The sequence below is a fragment of the Cervus canadensis genome, chromosome 17 (assembly GCF_019320065.1).
Source record: "Cervus canadensis isolate Bull #8, Minnesota chromosome 17, ASM1932006v1, whole genome shotgun sequence".
Lineage (NCBI taxonomy): Eukaryota > Metazoa > Chordata > Mammalia > Artiodactyla > Cervidae > Cervus > Cervus canadensis.
In genome coordinates this window covers 35,750,286-35,771,370 of record NC_057402.1, presented here as the reverse complement: position 1 = coordinate 35,771,370, position 21,085 = coordinate 35,750,286, and the positions used below count along the sequence as shown (strand labels likewise).

At 38.5% G+C, this 21,085-nt stretch overlaps 1 protein-coding gene across 2 annotated transcripts in view; it reads left to right on the top strand.

Moving 5' to 3' along the window:
- Positions 1-21,085, top strand: part of HMG20A (high mobility group 20A) — a 67,037-nt gene that overhangs the window by 33,670 nt on the left and 12,282 nt on the right. For both annotated transcript variants that reach the window (XR_006273543.1, XM_043489518.1), the window contains exons 2-6: positions 6,165-6,257; positions 12,185-12,332; positions 14,916-15,128; positions 18,030-18,162; positions 19,258-19,289. Coding sequence is in view for 1 of the 2 variants with exons in the window: in XM_043489518.1 (XP_043345453.1) it covers positions 6,169-6,257; positions 12,185-12,332; positions 14,916-15,128; positions 18,030-18,162; positions 19,258-19,289 (615 nt within the window). In the remaining variant the exon portion in view is untranslated. The remainder of the gene's footprint in view (positions 1-6,164; positions 6,258-12,184; positions 12,333-14,915; positions 15,129-18,029; positions 18,163-19,257; positions 19,290-21,085) is intronic.

Sequence of the window (21,085 nt, the reverse complement as noted above, 5' to 3'; positions counted from 1 at the left end):
CACTCCAGTATTCTTGCCTGGAGAATTCTATGGACAGAGGAGCCTGGCAGGCTACAGCCCATGGGGTTGCAGAGAGTCAGACATGACTGAGCAACTAACAGTCATAAACTTCAGAAAGAAAAATCAAAAAGAATTGCTATTTATAATGAAATCAAAAAGAATAAAATATCTAGGAATAAATTTAACCAAGGAGGTGAAAGACTTGTATTCTTAAAACTATAAAATGTTTATAAAGGAAACTGAAGATAATACAAATAAATGGAAAGATACTCCATGTTCATGGTGATTTAGTCACTCCATCGTGTCCAACTCTTTGTGACCTAATGGACTGTAGCCCACCAGGCTCCTCTGTCCATGGGATTTTCCAGGGAAGAATACTGGAGTGGGTTGCCATTTCCTTCTCCAGGGGATCTTCCCCCTCCCAGGGATTGAACCTGGATCTCCTGCATTGCAGGCAGACTCAACCCACTGAGCCACCAGGGATTGTTAAAATGACCATGCTACCCAAAACAGTCTACAGATTTAATGCAATTCCTATCAAAATACTGATGACATCTGTAACAGAACTAGAACAATAAAATTTATATTGAACAACAAAAAACCCTGAACAGCCAAAGCAGTCTTGAGAAAAAAGAACAAAGCTGGAGGATCATGTTGTCTGACTTCAGACTATACTACAAAACTTCAATAATCAAAGCAATGTGGTACTGGCACAGAAACAGACACATAGATCAATGGAACAAAATAGAGAGCCCACAAATAAACCCATACACATATGGACAGTTAGTCTGTGACAAGGGAGGCAAGAATGTATAATGGGGGAAAGACAGGCTCTTCAGTAAACTGGACAGCTACATGTAAAAGAATGAAATTAGAACATTCTTTCACAATGTGTACAAAAATAAATGGATTAAAGACCTAAATATAAGACCTGAAACTATAAACCTCCTAGAAGAAAACATAGGCAGTGGACTCTTTGACATTGGTCTTAGTGATGTTTTTTTGAATCTATCTCCTCATGCAAGGGAAACAAAAGTGGGAAACAAAAAATCAACAAGTGGAACCTAATCAAGCTTAAAAGCTTTTGCACAGGAAAGAAAACCATCAACAAAATAGAAGGCAACCTACTGAATAAATGGGAGAAGATATCTGCAGATGATATGTTTGATAAGGGATTAATATTCAAAATATATAAAGAACTCATACAACTCAATAAAAAAAAAAACCAGATAGCCAAATTTAAAAATGAACAGAGGACCTAAATAAGCATTTTTCCAGAGAAGACGTACAGATGGCCAACAGGCACATTGAAAAGATGCTCAACATCACTAGTCATCAGGGTAATACAAATCAAAACCACAATGAGATATCATCTCACATTTGTCAGAAAGGCAAGACATAATATGTTGACAAGGATGTGGAGAAGAGAGAACCCTAGCCCACTGTTGGTGGGAATGTAAATTGGTATAGTCACTATAGAAAACAGTAATACAGGTTTCTCAAAAACTAAAAATAGAACTACCATACAAGAAACAAAACACTATTTGAAAAGATATGTGCACCCCAACAGTGCATATATTCAAAGAAAGCAGTAACACTATTTGAAAAGATACATGCACCCCAACATTCATAGCAGCATTATTTACAATAGCCAGGATATGGAAGCATCCTAAATGTTCATCAAAAAATGAATGGATAAAGAAGATATGGTATATACATGAAGGAATATTACTCAGTCTTTTAAAAAAAATTGCCATTTGCAACAATATGGATGGACCTGGAGGGTGTTATACTTAATAAAATAAGAGAAAGACAAATACTGTATGTTTTCACTTATATGAGGAATTTTTTAAATAAACAAACGAATAAAACAAATAGAATGACAAATACTGATAACAAACTAGTGTTACTAGAGGAGAGGAATGGGTGGGAAGGGCTAAAATAGGTGGAAGGGCTAAACTAGGCTGAGGGGACTAAGAGATACAAACTACTAGGTATAAAATAAATAAGTTACAAGGATGTAATGTATGTTGCTTGAATGTTGCTGTTGTTCAGTTGCTAAGTCGTGTCTGACTCTTTGTGACCGCATGGACTGTAGCATGCCAGGCTCCTCTGTCCTCCACTACTACCAGAGTTTGCTCAAATTCATGTCCATTGAGTCGATAATACTATCTATCTCATCCTGTGCCGCCCCCTTCTTCTGCCTTCAGTCTTTCCCAGCATCTTTTCCAGTCTTTCCAGGGTCTTTTCCAGTGAGTCAGCTCTTCACATCAGGTGGCCATAGCTTAAGCATTCCTTCCTTCAGAAGGAATTTTGGAAGGAATATTCCTTCCAGTGAATATTCAGGCTTGATTTCCTTTAGGATAGCCTGGTGTGATCTCTTTGCTAAAACTCAGAGTTGATCTACATCTAGGGTATAGAAGAATAACATGGCAAAGGAATTGAGAGTGTTGGCAAAAAAAAAAAAATTGAAGTGAAGCTATAGAATCTAAGCTACACAGAGTAGGGAAAATTAAGAGTCAACAAATAGAGGTTTGTGAGGTTAAAGGTCAGTTGTAGTAGAATGGGGCTTCCCAGGTGGCGAAGTGGAAAAAATCCACCTGCCATCCCTGGGTTAGGAAGATCCCCTGGAGAAGGGAATGGCTACCCACTCCAGTATTCTTGCCTGGAGAATTCCATGGAAGAGGAGCCTGGCGGGTCCATGACATCACAGAGTCAGACCCAACTGAGTGTGCACGCACACTCTTGCACATTGTAGAACTGAAATGACAGGAGGTAATGATCAGAGACTGGTATAGCCAAGTAACATGACTTTTAAAGGAACTGGGCGTTTTACATAAGGGTTGTAGTATGGGGAAATGTGGGCAGAACCCTACCTCTCAACTCTGACGTGTGTACAGTTGGCGCTGGTGTGGTAGGGAAGGAATGTGATGTGTCTCCGTGAGAGGGCTTGATGACGTGGGATTAACATGTGTGAAGTAGGGAAGGGGCACTTGCAAAGAGCCAACTCCAGAAAACACAAGTACAAATTCTCCTTCCAGCATTGTCCAGCATATTCAGAATAATGCAGTCTCACTGGTGAGATCATTCTTCTGTTGGGAAAGGCTACTATTAGTAGAAAAAGCTTAGTTGAAGAACATTTCTAAGCTCTACCTGAGTTCCTTTATTCTGGCCCTGTATTGACCAAAGACATGTTCTGAGTATGATTAGTGGCTTAATGTAGTTTGTTACAGTTTTTGTAATTGCTATTAAAATATCTTAAATTGGCACTCTGTTATATACATCAGGTTTTTTTTTTTCCAGTGAGTATTAATATTAGTACTAGAAGGGATTTTTTCATTTCCAAAGCCACAGTCAAAGTGTCAGCCCCAAGGTAATACTATTTTTTGAAGCCTCCAGGTGGAATCCTTCTGTGGGTGAATCCCTTCTGCAAGAAAACATCTGCTTGATATACTTGTTTCTGTAAAATGAAGTGGAAAACCAAACTTGTATATTTCCTTGCCTTTGTGTGTATTTCTGTTCTTTCCCCTTCCAGAGCAGTATTCATTACACAGCTTAAGTGCTTTGCATAGAATTTCCAAGTTCAGTATGACCCCTGTACTGGGACGTTATCAGGCACAGATGCTACACTGAAGGGCTTTTGGCCATCAGTGGCTTGGTAACTGTGATTCAGCTTGAATCACCCCCTCATGGACCATATGAGAGCAGATTCTTAAAGGATTTCAGCCAATTCTCGGGAATCATTTTATTTTCCAACTTACTGGACTAGTTTAGAGGCCTTGGAGTTTCACTGGACTTTTTCCTCATTTCCTTCTTTTGTTGATTTTGGCCCCTTAACCTTCCACCCACTTTATTACTCACTCATTTCTTAGGGACCTGACTATTCTGTAACACTAGAGAAACTATATCTGAAACCATATGGGTTGAGTAAAACACATTTAAGAGGGAGGAAAAAAGCAACAACAAGAAATGTGTTCTCTGAACTTCCTTTGTTTATATGGTCTGTTTATGTGTTGTTAAGGTTGTGTTGTCCAGCTGCCTCCCCATATTTCAAAAATGACCAAAGATATCTGGGAAACATTCTAAGAGGATCACATTGGCATAGTCAATGAAAAGACACCTCAGGGACTTCCCTGGCGGTCTGGTGATTAAGAATGCAGGGGATGTGGGTTTGACCCCTGGTCAGACTAGGATCCCAAATGCCTCACGACTAAAAAACCAAACCAAAACATAAAACAGAAGCAGTAGTGTAACAAATTCAATAATGACTTTAGAAATGATCCACATTAAAAAAAAAAAAAGATACTTCATTTGCCCCCCACCAGATAACGTATCTTCTTCTTAGGTTTAGATAGGGTGTCAAGAGTTTCAGATGCGAAATCTTGAGGCTCTTGAGAAGTCCTTTACTTCTAAGGAGACTTTTAGAAAGAAGTCAGTTAAGTGAGTTCTTTTGAGGTTTGTGGATATATATCTGGTTATTTGAATGTTTGTGGTTTATAATTAGGCTGTATGGCATCTAATTGATTAATTTTCTTTTGGTAAAATGAATATTGGTATAAGGTGATGTTATCAGCCGTTAAAGCCTGGGTTCTCATCTAGTCTGTGCATAATGTGAATTAAAACATAAGCGCACTTGTGCCAAGATTATCCTAGAATGAATGGAACTGTGCACTATTTGTTAGAGCCCCTTGTAAGCCCCCTTCTCCTGAAGGAATTGAAACGCATTAGCAAGATCCCTGTACATGGAACAAACTCCTTACTCTGTGGTTGAGTGGGAAGTTCCTCTCTGCCTTCCATGCTCTACCCACACTATAATGAGTGGTGAATATACAGAGATGCATTTTTTCACATTCAGCTATTTGTGGAATTCGGTCTGCTAAGTAACAAAGAAATGAAAACAAGAAAATAAGAATAAGAAATAAATCATCAGTGTTATCATTTTGGAAGTAAATTATTATATTGAACTTCAGAATATGGCATCGATGTCATCAGCATTTTCTTCATGTTGCCACCTCAGTGGGGTGAATCTTTGCTCTGCCTGGTCTCTGTGCTTTCCTTATAATTGCTGTTTCACTAGGTCTCCTTAGGAGCAGCACCTGACCGAACTGCTGAGAGAGCTCCTGAGTGAGTTTTCATAACCAGCTTCTCATTCTCCCAGTTGATTAAGGCACTTTTTTTTCTTGAGTGGTTTGCAGTTCCACTTAAGTGGCTGTTTGGGGTCACTGTTGAATGTTTTGTTTGAATACCACTTTCACGGTGAATGGGAGGCTTCCGCTTTCAGCTCTGTGGGGTGAAGCCCTTGGTGTTAAGCCTTGAAAGGGAAAAAATCTTTCTTTGTAGCAATATGCTAAATGAAATTACTCTCTTTGTCACTTTGTCCTTTTATCCTTTCAGTCCGATAACCTCAAATTCTTGTGATTTATTTGCTTTCTTGAGTTAAGCTTAGTTATTTCCTGTGCCCAGGTGCATGCTATTTCCACTGCTGGTCATCATGGTGATGTGGAGCATATTTCTGACCTGGAAGTGTGGTTTCTTTAATTTTGAACCACATCAGTCTGCCTTCCATCCTCCACTTCCTTTGCATTATTTCCTTTTGGAAGGCTCAGTTTGTCACCATTTAATCTAAGGATGATTCATCTGGGACTGAGAACTCATAATGTTGTAATAACAATACCTTTCTTTGTATAATAATACTCAAAGCACTTACCATCTTAGCCTTTCTCTATTTATGAAGCACTTTCAGTTTAATCCTTCACAATAACCCTGTGGGTTAAGTCAGCAATTTGTGTCTAAGATGGTGAAATTGTATCTTAAAGAGGTTGAATAGCTTGCTCAGGGTTGCAGTGCTTCTTAGTTTACTCTGCTTAACGATTTTTACAGCAAATACAGAATAGTTTTGAAGATATTATGAATGAACAAAAAGGAATTTTCCAAACTGTGTCCCGATTTTTAAAATCTGATTTTACCCTGGTCAGTTGGTAAGACCAGGGTTAAAAGCCTATTAACCATAAAGTTTAAATTGATGTGTCCACGAAAATATTTAGGTCAGTTTCTCTTTTGCTGCTGATGTGATAAAGGTTAAGGAAGGCTGGCTCTTAAATATGTGCAACTTGAACTGGAAATAATTAAGCCATTTTTTTTTAAAAATTCTCTCTTCCTTCCAGAGAGATGGAAACCTTGATGACTAGTTCCACTCTGCCTCCCCTTTTTGCAGATGAAGATGGCTCCAAGGAGAGTAATGATCTGGCTTCAACTGGGTAAGCAGCTGCTTTGGGACACTGGGCCTCTGCCTAGGCTTCAAAACAGATTCTGATAACGTATAAGGTGCTAAAGAGGTCGTCTTATATCATAAAAATAGAAGGTATGTTTGCTATGCTTTGCCAAGAGAATGGGAGCTGTTGTAAACTGCTTTGATATCTGTATTCAGCCATCGTTTGCAGTGCTGGTTCCTGTGAACTGGAACAGCAGTACTGTGGGATCTAGGGGACAGGACTCCTGGCTACATGATCACCATTAAGGAAATAACTGCCACAGGGCTAGCTGCGAAAAGCAAACTCATTTTCTGTCTGAATTGCCACAAATATTAAAATAATTTTTTCCCCAAACATCAGATTTTTTTAAGATCAGATTTTTAGTTATGGTTCTTTATTCAGGATGCCTAGGAGCTCTAGCCTACTTCTTTCTCCCAGCACGCACCACCCCCAACACCCCAACTCCTTTTTTTGGTATTTTTGGGCACATATATGAAGAAATATGGAAAAGGGCTAATAGCAATAGTCCCTCTTCCATTGACAATCTCTGTTCCACTTGAATGTTTATCTTTTCTACTTAGATATTATTTGCCAAGGAAGAAATGTATTCACTAATAGATTGAAGTGCTAGCTAATCCCTAAGATGAATTATTTTAATATCCTTTATAGCTCTTTAAAAATAGACTACTCTTTATAATTCTGTTTCCTTCCCTGACATTCTTTACTCATTAATATCTGCCATCTGACTCTATTCAGATGAAACTGTTCTCCAAGACTTTGCTAAAAGCCACCTACTTGCTGAATCCAGTTTGTACAGTAAAAATGTTCTGAGTGTCTGCTGTGTATGCCAGGCACCATTCTAGCTGCTAAATACTAAGCAGAATAACCAAAACATACAAAAATTACAAAAATTCTAACCCCTATTCTATGGGGAAGTCAGACAATAGAAAGTATAAAGAAGTAAGCTGCATAATACATTGATAAGAACTATGGATTAAAAAATAAAGTCGGGAAGGGGAACAGGAAGGGCTTGGGGTGCTGTTTTAGATAAGATGGGCCAGAAAGGCTTTACAAGTGACTCGAATAAAAACCTGAAGAAAGTAAAGTAACTACCTACATTATGGGCAAAGATTATTCTAGGCAGAGGGAAGTAGTGAGTGGGAAAGCCTTGAGGTAGGAGTGTTTCTTCCTTTCAGAAACAGCTGAGAGGCCAGTATGACTAGAGCAGAGTATACCAGGGGGAGGGTATAGGCTTCATCAGTGTGTTTCTCAAACTTTAATGCACTTATGAATTGCCTAGACATCTTATTAAAATGCAAATGCTGAGTCAGAAAGTCTGAGTTAAGACCAGAGATTCTACATCCTATTAAGTTCCCAGATGATACCAGTGCCACTAGTGTGAGGCCGGTACTTTGAGTAGCAAGGGACTAGATCCTGTAGGACCCTATGGGTCAGAGTAATCACTTTAACTGTCCCTCCGAGTGAGGTGCAAAAGTGTGAGGAGGTTTTGCACAAAATGATGTGATCTGACATTTTTAAATAGTATCCCTGTGGCTGATATATAGAGAAAAGAGTGAAGGGAGCAGGGACTGAAGCAGGAGACCAGTTTGGGTTCTAAAATAATTCTAGAGATGACTCAAAGGACTTCACTAGTGACAACAGTATTTTTGGCAGAGTAGTAGGGAAAAAAACCTCATTAGAGTGGGTTTCAAGGATTATAGGAATGGGGAGTGGTGAAAAGTATAGAATTCTAGATATATTTTGAAGATAAGCCAAACAGGATTTGCCTGAAAGACCAGATGAGATGTGAGAAAGGAGAAAAAAGCAGTCAAAGACAAGCTCCAAAATTTTGGCTTAAGCAACCTGAAGGGATGGAATAGCCATTACATTAGATGGCACACACTGAGCAAGTGGAGGAGGGAATGTTAGATTGGTTTTGGAGATTTTAAAATTGAAATGCTTATTAGATATCCAAGCAGAGATGTCAGATAGGCAGCTTGACACAGAGCTCTAAAGTTACAGGCTATCTAGATTGAAAAAAGAAACTTGGGAATTGATGAGCATATTACAGCTGACACTTAAGGCCGTGAAATTGGTTGAGATCATCAGATGAATGAGCACTGTGTAGGGAGAAAAGAGAAGAGACCTGACACTTGAACTTGGGGATATTCCAGCATTTACAAGTCAGGGAGAAGAGGAAGAGTCAGCAAAGAAGACTCAAGGGGGTACCTAAAAAGGGATCAGAAAAACCAGGGATGTGCAGGGTCCTGGGAAGCAGGTAAAAAATGTACTTCAAGGAAAAGGAAGAGATGAACTGTGTCAAATATTTCTGGAAGATCAGGTAAGATGAGATCTGAGAAATGACAATGGATTTAGCATGGAGGTCATTGGTGATCTTGACAAGAGTTGTAAACATTTATCTCCTTTGGGTTGGGTTTAAGATAGAATGAAGGGAGACAAATTAAAGTCAATAACTATAAACAGTTCTTCCCAATACAAACAACTAAAAGTCAGTAAGTGCCCCTCATCCTCTCATCCATGGTTTCACTTTCCATGGGTTCTGTTACCTGCCACGATCAGCCATAGTTGGAAAATACTAAATGGAAAATTTTAGAAATAAACAGTTCATAAGTTTTAAAGTGCCCACTATTCTGAATAGTATGATAAAATCTCACACTGTCCCACCTGCCTGGGACGTGAATCATCACTTTGTCTGGTGTATCCCACCTGTTAAGTCACTTGGTGGTTGCCCCTCTTATCAGATTGACTGTCACAGTATCTCAGTGCTTGTGTTCAAGTAACATTTATTTTACTTAATAATGGCTCCAAAGAGCAAAAGTAGTGGTGCTGTCAATTCAGATATGCCAAAGAGAAGCCGTAACGTGCTTTCTTTAAGTGAAAAGGTGAGAGTTCTTGACTTAATAAGGAAAGAAAAAAAATAATAATATGCTGAGGTTACAGAGATCTGTGCTAAGAATGAATCTTCTGTGAAATTGTGAAGAAGGAAAAAGAAATTTGTGCCATTTTTGCTATCAAGTATCAAATTGCAAGAGTTGTGGCCACAGTGCATGATAAGTGCTTAGTTAAGAAAGGCATTGAATTTGTGGGTGGAAGACATGAACAGAAAACAGGGTTCAGTATTATCTGCTCATCCACTGGGGATCTTGGAACGTATCACCCCTGGGTCGGGAGGCTTCTGTATAAACAGTTCCATAAGGGAAGGAGAAAAATGAAGTGGAATCAAGAAATTTTTTTTTTCCCAGATAAGACTAATAATACTGTATTTGTTTGCTGATTAGGCTGATCTAGTAAAGAGGAAAGAATTGGTGATGCCAGAGAGGGCAGAATTGCTGAAAACCTGGTTTTGAGTAGGCCAGTGGGTATGGGATCCATGGCACAAATGGAAGGGTTGTTGGCTTTAGCTAAGAGCTTGGAAAGTTCATTCACTGGAACTAAAGAGCCTTTTTTTTTTTTTTTCCCAGTCTGTATTCAATTTGTCATCTCTAAGCATTTGACACTTTTGACCACTACCTCTGATTCCTGTTCATTTCAGTCAAAGCACTCACAGGATGGGTACTTGTTCCCAAACCTAGTTTTCATATTTTACTAAAATAAGAATGTGCAAGAGTTAGTAACTTAAAATCTGATGGCACAGTTAAAATGAAGAATGACAGTGAAAGAAAAAGACATCGTACGATATCCAAAATGATTGAAATATTTGGAAAACAAAGCTGCCAAGATCAAACTGAATCTCTGATGGCAGCTCTTTTTCAGAGAACATGATTAGCATTGAGTTAATAACTTCTCTTATTTACCATTTTTCAAAGAACCTCAAAAATGTAGGATCCTCCTAGTTTAAATCTTCTATTTTCTCTGGAAAGGATCAGAAAAGTAAAATTTCTTTCCTCTCAAGGAGAGTCTGTATCTGCTTTCATTCATCTCTCAGCCCACTGTAATCTGGTTTTTATTCCCATAACTCCACTAAAACTGGACTCCCTTCCAGTACAGGAGTACAGTTGAACTCCTTCAGATCTTCAAATTTAGCTGATATTTTTTAGCCTATCTTATGTGACATCTGCAACTTTTTGCTTGTGTAAAACCCCTTCTCAAAAGTCTTCTCACCTTGGCCTCTGTAACAGTTTTCTCTCTTGTCTCTTAGATCTCTTCATACCTTCCTTAGTCTTTCTCAGCTCGTGTAACACTTGATCTTAAAATATCGTTCCAACAGGGTTCTATCGTGGCTTTTCTTCCTACTATCTTTCTGGAGAAACACCTAACATTTCCCAATATTTCCATGAACTGATGCCTCCTGAAATGTCTCCTGCCTTTTCTTCACTTCTGTTCTCTCAGGACATGTGTCCAGTTGTCTGCAGGACAGCTCCACTTAATTATACCAGGAATTAACGTTTCAAGCTTATCATTTTCTGATCTGTCTTAACTTATCCGTCTTAATGTGTCTTACACACGTGTGTACACACACACTCTCCAGTTGTTACCTTGGTTAGTAGGTTATTATCACCCAATCTAGAAACCTCAGAATTACCTTTGACTCTTCTTTTTCCCTCACTATTTATATTCATTCTATCATTTTGCCTCTTAATTATCCCTTAGCTTTTTCTCCCCTGTTCTCCTGCTTGCCCTGGTCTCTCACTTAGTCTTTCACAGTAGCCTCATGAAAAATTTCCCTTTCTCCTATTATACCCTGTTCTTTCTACCTGTAATAATATTGTTTACCTAGGGCTTTTCTGGTAATTCAAATGGTAAAGCATTTGCCTGCAATGCAGGGACCCAGGTTAGATTCCTGGGTTAGAAAGATCCCCTGGAGAAGGAAATGGCTACCCATTCCAGTATTCTTGCCTGGAGGATTTCTTGGACAGAGGAGCCTGGTGGGCTATAGTCAACATTTACATGTTTACAATCCATTGTTTACCTAATGAATGCCTATTCATCTTTTAAGTCCTCCTCTGTAAAATCTTTCTTAACATTCTCTCCATATATATAAAAGTCCTCATCCCCTCTACTGTACCTTGTGGCACATTTTATAGACCTCTGTTTCACTACTTGTATTGTAAGTATTTTCTGTAACCCTATAAAATATACATTCTTCCAGAATAATGACTGAATATCGCTCTCTTATACATCTTCCTCCACCTTCCCCACTACCTGCCCCAAACCCCAAACTCCCTAGCACATGGTGTTACCTTTATTTCCATTCCTTTATCTAAATGTTTAGTTAGGGTGTAACTCCATCTGAGATCCAACCATCATCTGTACCTTGAATCCACTTTTCAGAAAGATGAGGTTTGCTGACTCATCTGGAACAGAATGGTAGGAACAGAAAGTGTGTATCTCTGACTTATTAGTGTTTATACCTGAATTTCTGAACTTGATAATATTGTTCTTAGATGATCTCATTGTCAACAAACACTATAATCCTACAGAAGGAATAGTCTGTGGAATGTACTGTAAGAGAAATTTCTTGTGCCCTTAAAGAACTCTCTCTTTTGTGATAGGGGGGCAAACTGCCTCTACAACTCCCATTCCTATTCTTTTCCATTAATAGTATTTTCCTTTTATCACATTGGAGGTACATGAAAAGTATCACATAAAAGTCAGCTGCATGCTCAGAGCTAAAATGTAAAGTCTCCATTGAGGAGAGAAGTAATCTGCGGGAGGAAGATTATAGTTGTTTTTAGTAGGAGACTTCTTCTTGGAACTGAGCTAGTCTAATCAAACACTGAAACCTTTTAAAAAGTGTTCTATAATTGCTATGGAGATATGGTTTATTTACATTTATACAGAATGAGGTGGGGAATTAATTCAAGGGCTGGCATGTGATTTTCCTGGCAGTGAAATGTGTCTTGAACCTTGATAAGTAGGAGGTTTTGATGCTGCTGATACTAAACTTCTCCACTCTGCCGATCATTCTGCAGGTTAACCCACCCAGAGGCTCCATATAGTAGTGGAGCCACATCATCCACCAATAATCCAGAATTTGTAGAGGATCTCTCCCAAGGTCAGCTGCTTCAGAATGAATCTTCAAATACAGCAGAAGGCAATGAACAGAGGCATGAAGATGAGGTGAGCTGAAGCATCTCCTCTTGTTACTGGTCTCTGAGGCTTCTAAAGAAGCAGTCAGCAAGGGAGTTGATTGAGGTGTTCATCCTCTGGCCTTCCATTCTGCAGAATATTCTGTTTTATATTTCTTCTTTTACATAGAACCATATTAATGTTTTTAATGATATAGAGACAAGTAGACTCTTCTTTATCCCCTGTCAAGAAAATTTATACCTCATCAGATTAGATGCTCAAATGCTTACTGAATGAGTTGAATGATTAAATTAAATAAGTAATTAATGAGGAGTCTACATGCACTTACTCAAGACCACATACTGCTCACCTGCAGCATATATGCCCAAAGGGTCCACACGATTTGCCAGGTCATTCTCTCTCCCATAGAAGGCTGCTGCTGCTGCTGCTACTAAGTCACTTCAGTCATGTCCGACTCTGTGCGACCCCATAGATGGCAGCCCACCAGGCTCCGCCGTCCCTGGGATTCTCCAGGCAAGAACACTGGAGTGGGTTGCCATTTCCTTCTCCATTGCATGAAAATGAAAAGTAAAAGTGAAGTCGCTCAGTTGTGTCCGACTCTTCGCAACCCCATGGACAGCAGCCTACCAGGCTTCTCCGTCCATGGGATTTTCCAGGCAAGAGTACTGGAGTGGGTTGCCATTGCCTTCTCCACCCATAGAAGGCATCTTTTTCTAATTCACACAAGGGCAGTCGTGCCCTTGTTGGACTCCGAGTGTTCCTCACAAATGACTGATTACATTGTCTGTGTTTTAAGGTACTTTTTTTTTAAGCCACAGAAGAGTACCACCATTGATTTTTGTCTTTATTCTCATTTTGAAAAAGCTGATTCTTTCTACATTGGCATTCTTAAAGATTATGATGAATGCTTGTGTGTGTTGTACACTCAGTCACTTAGTCATGTCCAACTCTTTGCAGCCCCATGGACTACAGCACCCCAGACTCCTCTGTCCATGGGATTTTTCAAGCAAGAATACTGGAGTGGGTCGCCATTTCCTACCCCAGGGAATTTTCCTGACCCATGGATTGAACCTGGGTCTCTTGTATCTCCTACAGGTTGGCAGGCAGATTCTTTACCACTGCACCACCTGAGAAGCCTCATGATGAATGCTTAAAGCTTCTTAAACATCTTAAATCCTTAGTAGCTTTAATGTTAAATGTTACTAGGGTTACAAAACAAAAACAACAACAACAAAAACTGTTACCAAATATATCATTTGCCCAGTGCTAAATTATTATACCATTGTATATATATTTAAAGGAGTACGGTATGGTAATTGATATTTAGATATTTTCATCTCATTTTGATTATCTTTCTCTCCTCTGAAATAAAAATGCTTATATCCATAAACCTTTACTAACTGATAGGCTATATGTATTTGTAAAATTATGAAGCAAAAGTACCTTGTATCTTGTTTAAAAGGACAAAGAAAAAAGCTGTGGTAAACATTAGTGGTACTTAAACTTTGGGGCGGGGGGGTGGGGAGTAGTGATTTCATCTTTTAATAACATATAAAATCTCTGATTTATAAAATAAACATCTTAAGAAATAAATCAAGCCAAAGAACTAGTCTTCATTCTGGATATATTATAGTTGCTAAATTTTTCTAAGTCTTATATATTAATTTTAAATTCTATAATGCTACCTGCTATGGGAAATAAACTGATCTTTGAATGATATCAGTGAGAAAGACCCTAATAATGATTTTAATCCCAGTGTTACAGCTTGTCTCTTCTTTTGTTGTCAAAAGTGCACGTGACAGCATCTTGTTCTGATCTGCTGTAGCAGTGTCGGCTGCCCTGGCACAGTGCTGTGTATGTGCTGCCTTTCTCATCTAGAATATTCCCCTGGCAGGAGTCAGGCTTTGTTCAGTGCATATGAAGGCCAGAGCTTATTTATGTGATTGTAGTAGGGGTACCTTACCCTTTTGTTTTGTTTTGTTTTTTTAATATTCACTTTTTTTTTTTTTTGGCTGTGCTGGGTCTTCACTGCTATGCTCAGGCTTTTCTCTAGTTGGCAGAGAGCAGGGGCTACTCTCTAGTTGCAGCTCATGGGCTTTTCATTGCAGTGGCTTCTCTTGTTGCAAGCACAGGCTTGGGGTACACAGGCTTCAGTAGGTGCAGCACATGGTCTCAGTAGTTGCAGCTCATAAATTCCAGAACACAGGCTCAGTAGCTGTGGCACATGGGCTGATCTTCCCAGACCAGAGATCAAACTGGTGTCCCCTGTGTTGCAAGGCGAATTCTTAACTACTGAGTCACCAAGAAAACCCCAGTACTCCTTACTCTTATCTGTTGGGATTAGCGCTAAAATGGCCCCTTAGTGAAACAGTGTGTAGCATGGTACATAAAAAGGTCTGCAGGTGAACCATCTGGAGTCCCTTCCTACAGACTGCATTGCAGTCTTTTGTTCCTATAACAGATTTGGAGAGCTTTGACTATGCGGGGCCTTAATGGTGAGAAAATGCACTTCTTAATCCTGTTTTGTTTGTCAGTGTTCATTGTTGCTTTACTGGGAAAATTTTTGTTGTTGTAATTTGATTTGGGGTTTTTTAATTTTGACTTGTTTTGCAGCAAAGAAGTAAACGAGGAGGTTGGTCCAAAGGAAGAAAGAGAAAGAAACCTCTTCGAGACAGCAATGCACCCAAATCCCCTCTTACAGGATATGTTCGGTTCATGAACGAGCGTCGAGAGCAGCTTCGAGCAAAGAGACCAGAAGTCCCATTTCCAGAAATTACAAGGATGTTAGGCAATGAATGGAGTAAACTTCCTCCGGAGGAAAAACAGGTAATTGTTCCTATTCCTGATCCTTTGCTTGGTTTTGATTCTGTCTCAAAAATAATTTTTGTCAGAAAAGCAAAGAGAATGGACTCTTGATTCTTCACTTTTGTCATGATACCTAGGAGACCAGAATAGCAGGGTCCTTCCTAGTCCTTTTATTTAACACAGTAGTTTTTATGCTCTTCCAGGATCTGCTGTAGGCATGTGAGCAATCTCAACCAAAGCAGCTCCACTTTTATTTGCTTTATACGCTGAGTTCATATAAGACTTATGTAACAAATAGTTCAATATTAAGAAATCTATCAATATGATTTATCCTGCTGAATTAAATGAAAAGTCATGAGTTAAATGAGAATTTTGATAAAATTCTGCTGTTCACATAAGAATTTTAAGAAAAAGATTTAACTGTTTTAATAAACTTTTTAAACTGGAGTCTTGGTAAATTTATCCTACCATGGAAAATAAAGCAAGAACTATTTGAATTCTCTTCCCTCCAAGACAGAAATTAACCCTATTGCCAAACTGAAACAAACCCATTAGAGAGATTTGAGAGGAAGGGAGAAGGCAATGGCACCCCACTCCAGTACTCTTGCCTGGAAAATCCCATGGACGGAGGAGCCTGGTAGGTTGCATTCCATGGGGTTGCACAGAGTCGGACACGACTGAAGCGACTTAGCAGCAAGGACAAGATAGCCACAAACTGACTGAAATGCCACAAAAGTAATGTGATGGTAATGATGTTGAAGTGGTTTGGGGTTAAAAGTTCCCAGCATTCTCAGCATCTGAAGTATATCTGTAATTCTTTTTATGTCCTACACTCCTTAAAAAGGATTCCAAGCAAATTAAACCAAATTGAAAAACACTCTTGGGAATTAACTGAATTCAAAAAAATTTCAAAGAGATCAGATTGAGTTGCAACTTGAAGCTCTGTGTTTGTGGTAGCAAGCTAATAGAAAACAGTGTACATCATCCATTGTTTCAGCTCTAATGTATAAAGGGCTAGACAGAGATCATGAGCTATACATAGTAATTACTCTTTTCTCTTTTTTAATTTTTTTATTTCAGAATTAATACATGCTCATTGTTTAAAGTTTTTCAAATAATGGAGTGATAACTAGTTAGGGCAAGTATTTGTTCTCAAATTTTTATTTGAAAATATTGAAAATATTGATTTGAAAATACTCTCCTGGGCAAGATTGGGCATGTACTCTTTCTTTCTCTCTGTCTCTCACACTCAAACACACACAATTTTTTTCTGAATTTTTTCATATAAGTTACATACATCATGGCCCCTTAAATATTTCAGTGTGAATTTCCTTAGACACATTCTCTCACTTAACCACAGTTAGCAACCTCATAATTTTATATGAACACAATACTTCTATCTAACTTACCATCTATATTCCAGTTCTGTCAGTTGACCTAACGTCATTCCTCTGTAACATTTCCCCCTCCAGTTCAGATTCCAGCCCAGGGTTCAGGTTCTGTGTTTAGCAGTCAAATCTCTAGATTCCTTTAATCCAGGATATTTCCACACCTTTCTTTGTCTCTTATGACATTGAAAAGAATACCATCTCTCTCTCTTCCTCCCCCTCCTTTTGTTTACTCTTTTTTTTTTTTTCTTTTGTTTACTCTTAACAGAACATTCCTCATTTTATATTTGTCTGATGTTTCCTCATGATTAGATTGAGGTCATGCATTCTTGGTCAGAAAACTGCATAGATGGTGTTGGCCCTTCTCACAGTATCACATATGCAGGCACACAATGTCATTTATTTCTTGTTGGTAATGTTAATTTTGCTCACTCAGTAAAGTTTTTCACTTTCTCTTATAATTAAGAAGCAGTCTGTGCAGAGACATTTTAAGAACATGCAAATAGTCTGTTACATTTCAGAATTTTCCCTAGATTTAGCAGTCATTAATAACTTCTCCTTGATCTAATCTTTACCATGATGATTGCAAAATGATGATTTTCCAACTCTAGCACTCACTTCACATGTGCTGGTTGACCCTTGGCATTCTAAGCAAGAGCCCTCTTCCTCTCTCCATTTATGTATTTGTTTATTTATTTACTATTGGTATAGGCATATGAATCTCTCTTTTTCCCAATGGTTTATAAATTATTACTAAGTAAATTTGATACTTAAATTGCCCCAGATTTGGCCAGGGTGTCCTCTATATCTGGCTTTTGTGTGGGACAAGGCCATTAACATAATTTCTGACTCTAGTTTGTGTTCATTTAGAAGCAGTATTTTTCTACTCTATTTCTTAAACCTAATTGATGAATGAAAAGTACAAGGCATTAAACAAAATTATCCTAGTAGATCAATGAACTTTGTTTAAATAATTAATAGCACAAGGCATATAGATACAGGCTCTCTCATAGTAGTCCATTTTAGGTCCATAGGATGAGGTCATTCTTTTTTATGTTCTTTGTGTCTCCTCTCTCCTGGCTCTTAAAAGGCGAATTGATGTGTGAGATCATCCCCTCAGAATGGGTTGGGGATAAAGAAATAGAGTAATATTCCATCCTCTCCCCTGGGAAGATTTAAGTGTGCCTATGTGGTGTGTTGAGGACTCTAGTGGCCATGTATACTTCTATCTATAGGATTAGAGGAAGAACCATAATCTTCTTGTGAATTTTTTATGAGAATGACCTCAATAGAACTTGTCTTCAGTAAGTTAAAAAAGGCAATAGTCTAAAAAGTCAAAATTGCCTTTTTCTTTTATAATTGAGAGAGATTTTTTTCACATGATTTTTTTTTTTTTTTGTAATGCTCAAAAGTTTATTCCACTTTTACTTTTCTTTCCATGTTCTAATTATCTTTTGTTTTCTTCAAAGAGTTCTTTGGTATTGTACCTCAGTAAGATCTATTTCTTGAAAATAATTCCACATTTCTTTCCTAGCGCTACCTTGATGAGGCAGACAGAGATAAGGAGCGTTACATGAAGGAACTGGAGCAGTATCAGAAGACTGAGGCCTACAAGGTTTTCAGCAGGAAAACCCAGGATCGTCAGAAAGGCAAATCTCATAGGCAAGGTATCAGAACCAGAATCAAATATATTTGTAGTTTGTTTTGCATGATGGAGTGTCATAAAGCCTACTATTAGAGCAATAAAGATAAAAGATATGTTTCTATCATTTCTCTATTATACTAGATTCACTTAAAGCATCATTTTCATTTTATTAAAATCACACTACTCTTGTTTAGAAATTTCAATTGGGTTTCCATATCCAGGGTCAACAGTTTGACTTGTACTCCAAGACCCCTTTTAGTTGCCTGTGCTACTGCTTCTATTTCCACTGTAGGCACTTCTCTGCAATGCAGAAGACTCGGATTTGATCCCTGGGTTGGGAAAATCCCCTGGAGAAGGGAATGGCAACCCACTCCAGTATTCTTGCCTACAGAATCCCATGGACAGAGGAGCCCGGCAGACTACAGTCTATGGGGTTGCAAAGAGTCGGACACGACTGAGCAACTAACACTTTCACTGACACCTCTAAACCTTTCATGTGATCCTTTCTCCCAGCTTCCAGTGGTAAATCTTTTTAATTCGCTCATTCTTATTTGCATGTATTCAAAAAATGTGTTGAACACGTCCTATTACATATCAGGATCTCACCTAGGCATAAAGGATGCAAAGGTAAACAAGATACAGAAGATCCTGGTCTTCATGGATCTTTTGTTTTCTGTAAAATTGTTCATCACACTGTTAAAGTATTGCTAAAGTTCCCCCTTTTCAGGGAACACTGCCAAAGAAAGAAGCCCCACTCATAACAGGCTGTCATTCCTTAGCTATTGCGTCTTCTCCACATTTGGGCATCTTGCCTGCTAAACTGTAATGTTGTGCAAACAGCCTTTGGCATGTGTTTCCTGTCCACTCTCCCACCCTTTTCTCCTTAAAGGTGAGGACTGTGTCTGCTGTTTTCTCTTCCGTCGAATTGCATAACCTATAAGACGGGGTTCCCTTTAACTATTGTTGACTGATTAATAAAGCTATTAGAGAAAATATGATGTTTTGAGAACCCACATATACCAGCAGTTTCTATATTTTGGCACGGTCATTTCCTTAAGTTTTTTTTAAATTTTGTTTTGTTTTTCAGCTTAATATTCTTGTTCTTTCATATTTTTAGATGCAGCCCGACAGGCCACTCATGATCATGAGGTAATTAACTTTCTGTCTCCATTGTGTGTATGTGTGTACATGTGATATATGTATATAATGATGATGCTGTTTGAAATGCTATTGGACTGTTTTTTAATGAATGGCAGAGCATTTTCTGTCCTGTAATTAGGATTGAGTTAGTTGCCTTTAGCTTAAGGATTCCTAGCATATGGCAGACACTTATGTCATGAGTCTGTTCTTGAACTAAAGCCCCTAACTCTAGTCCTTTCTTGTGGTCCAAGAATTTTACTGGCTTTAAATGCTGAAGATGGCTGGAATCTGGAGTGATGTATAGAAATGGGGACCAACTAAAAGCTATAACTTGACCATAGTTTATCATCACCAGATACTATATTCTAACTCTCAGTAAGTTGTTATTTAGGAAATCCAGCATTTAGTTAAAATGCACTATTCAGCTTACAGCATCTGCAGAGCACAAGTGACAATATCTTGATTTCTGTGCCTCCTTTCTTCCCTGGCACATATTTGTTTACCCGTCTTTCCGCCCGCCCCCCCCCACCCAATTTGGTTCAGTTTCAGCAATAGGATTTTGATCTCTGTTCCCGTATAGGATTGAGGCCTATGTGTGTTGGCTGTGTTGCATAGAGAGCTTTAAATATATATTTAGCCTATAGTTAATATATGATTGTACAAAAATAAAATGTGTGGTATTTTCGTGCATGAAAATGTTCAGTGACTCCTCATTGCTTACCAAATCACATTCAAACTCAGCAACCAGGGTTTTCTGTAATTAAGTGCCAATTTCCCTTTCCAAATAACCTAACTCCTATATGTCTCTCTTGTTAAGCTTTTTATTTTGTATTGGGGCGTAGCTGAATAACAGTGTTGTGATGGTTTCAGGTGAACAGCGAAGGAGACTCAGCCCTACATACACAAGTGTCCTTCTCCTCCAGACGCCCCTCCCCTCCAGGCTGCCACCCACTGCCGTATAGTAGTTCCTTGTTGGTTATCTGTTTTAAATATAGCAGTATGTACATGTCCATTCCACACTCCCAAACTGTCCATGTATATCTTATGTACTTAAAAAATACTAACTGTCCTCTAAGTGCCCCGTCCTTTCCTGCCTCATGCCTGTGCTCATATTCTTCCTTTCATGAGCATACTTTCTTTCCCTCACTCTTTTTTTTATCATCCTCTTGTATCATCCAATTTTGCCTCCAAATTCTAGTCATCCATCAAACCCTATTTCAAGTTCCATTTTCTGCTTCAAGCTTTTTCCTGTTTCCTCCAACTTCCCTTAAACCTCACGGCTCTCTATATGTCTTTTATGCACTTAGCTGGTCTGGCTAAGGTGCCAGAGTTACTCAAGTGCTTCTGTCATTAACACTTTTGGATTATAATCTCTTTGAAGGCATGTGTGGTCTAGTTTCCATTCTGTACCCATCCACATACCATCTAGCATTATGCTCTTGTATGGAGGAGTTCTTCCACAAATACTCATTTGTTTTTATACAAAACCCATTTGTTGAAATAACAGTGGAAACTTACACAAAAAGAATTTTCTGATGCACTCTTTTGCATGCACTGGGTTTTTCACTAAATCAAGGAAATCACTTCTTCAAAATAATAACTTATTTATTGTGGAGTTGTAGTTCTCATACCTAATTTGGTATTGGTTACCTTCAAAATGTAAGAAAACTTTTAGATTCACAATTCAAGTAGATTTATCACCATCCATGAATTATAAAGTGAGAAGCATGGTAAATATGAACATTTTATTTTTCATATAAATCCTATATAAATGTAGTTAAATATGACATCTCTGTGTTCCAATT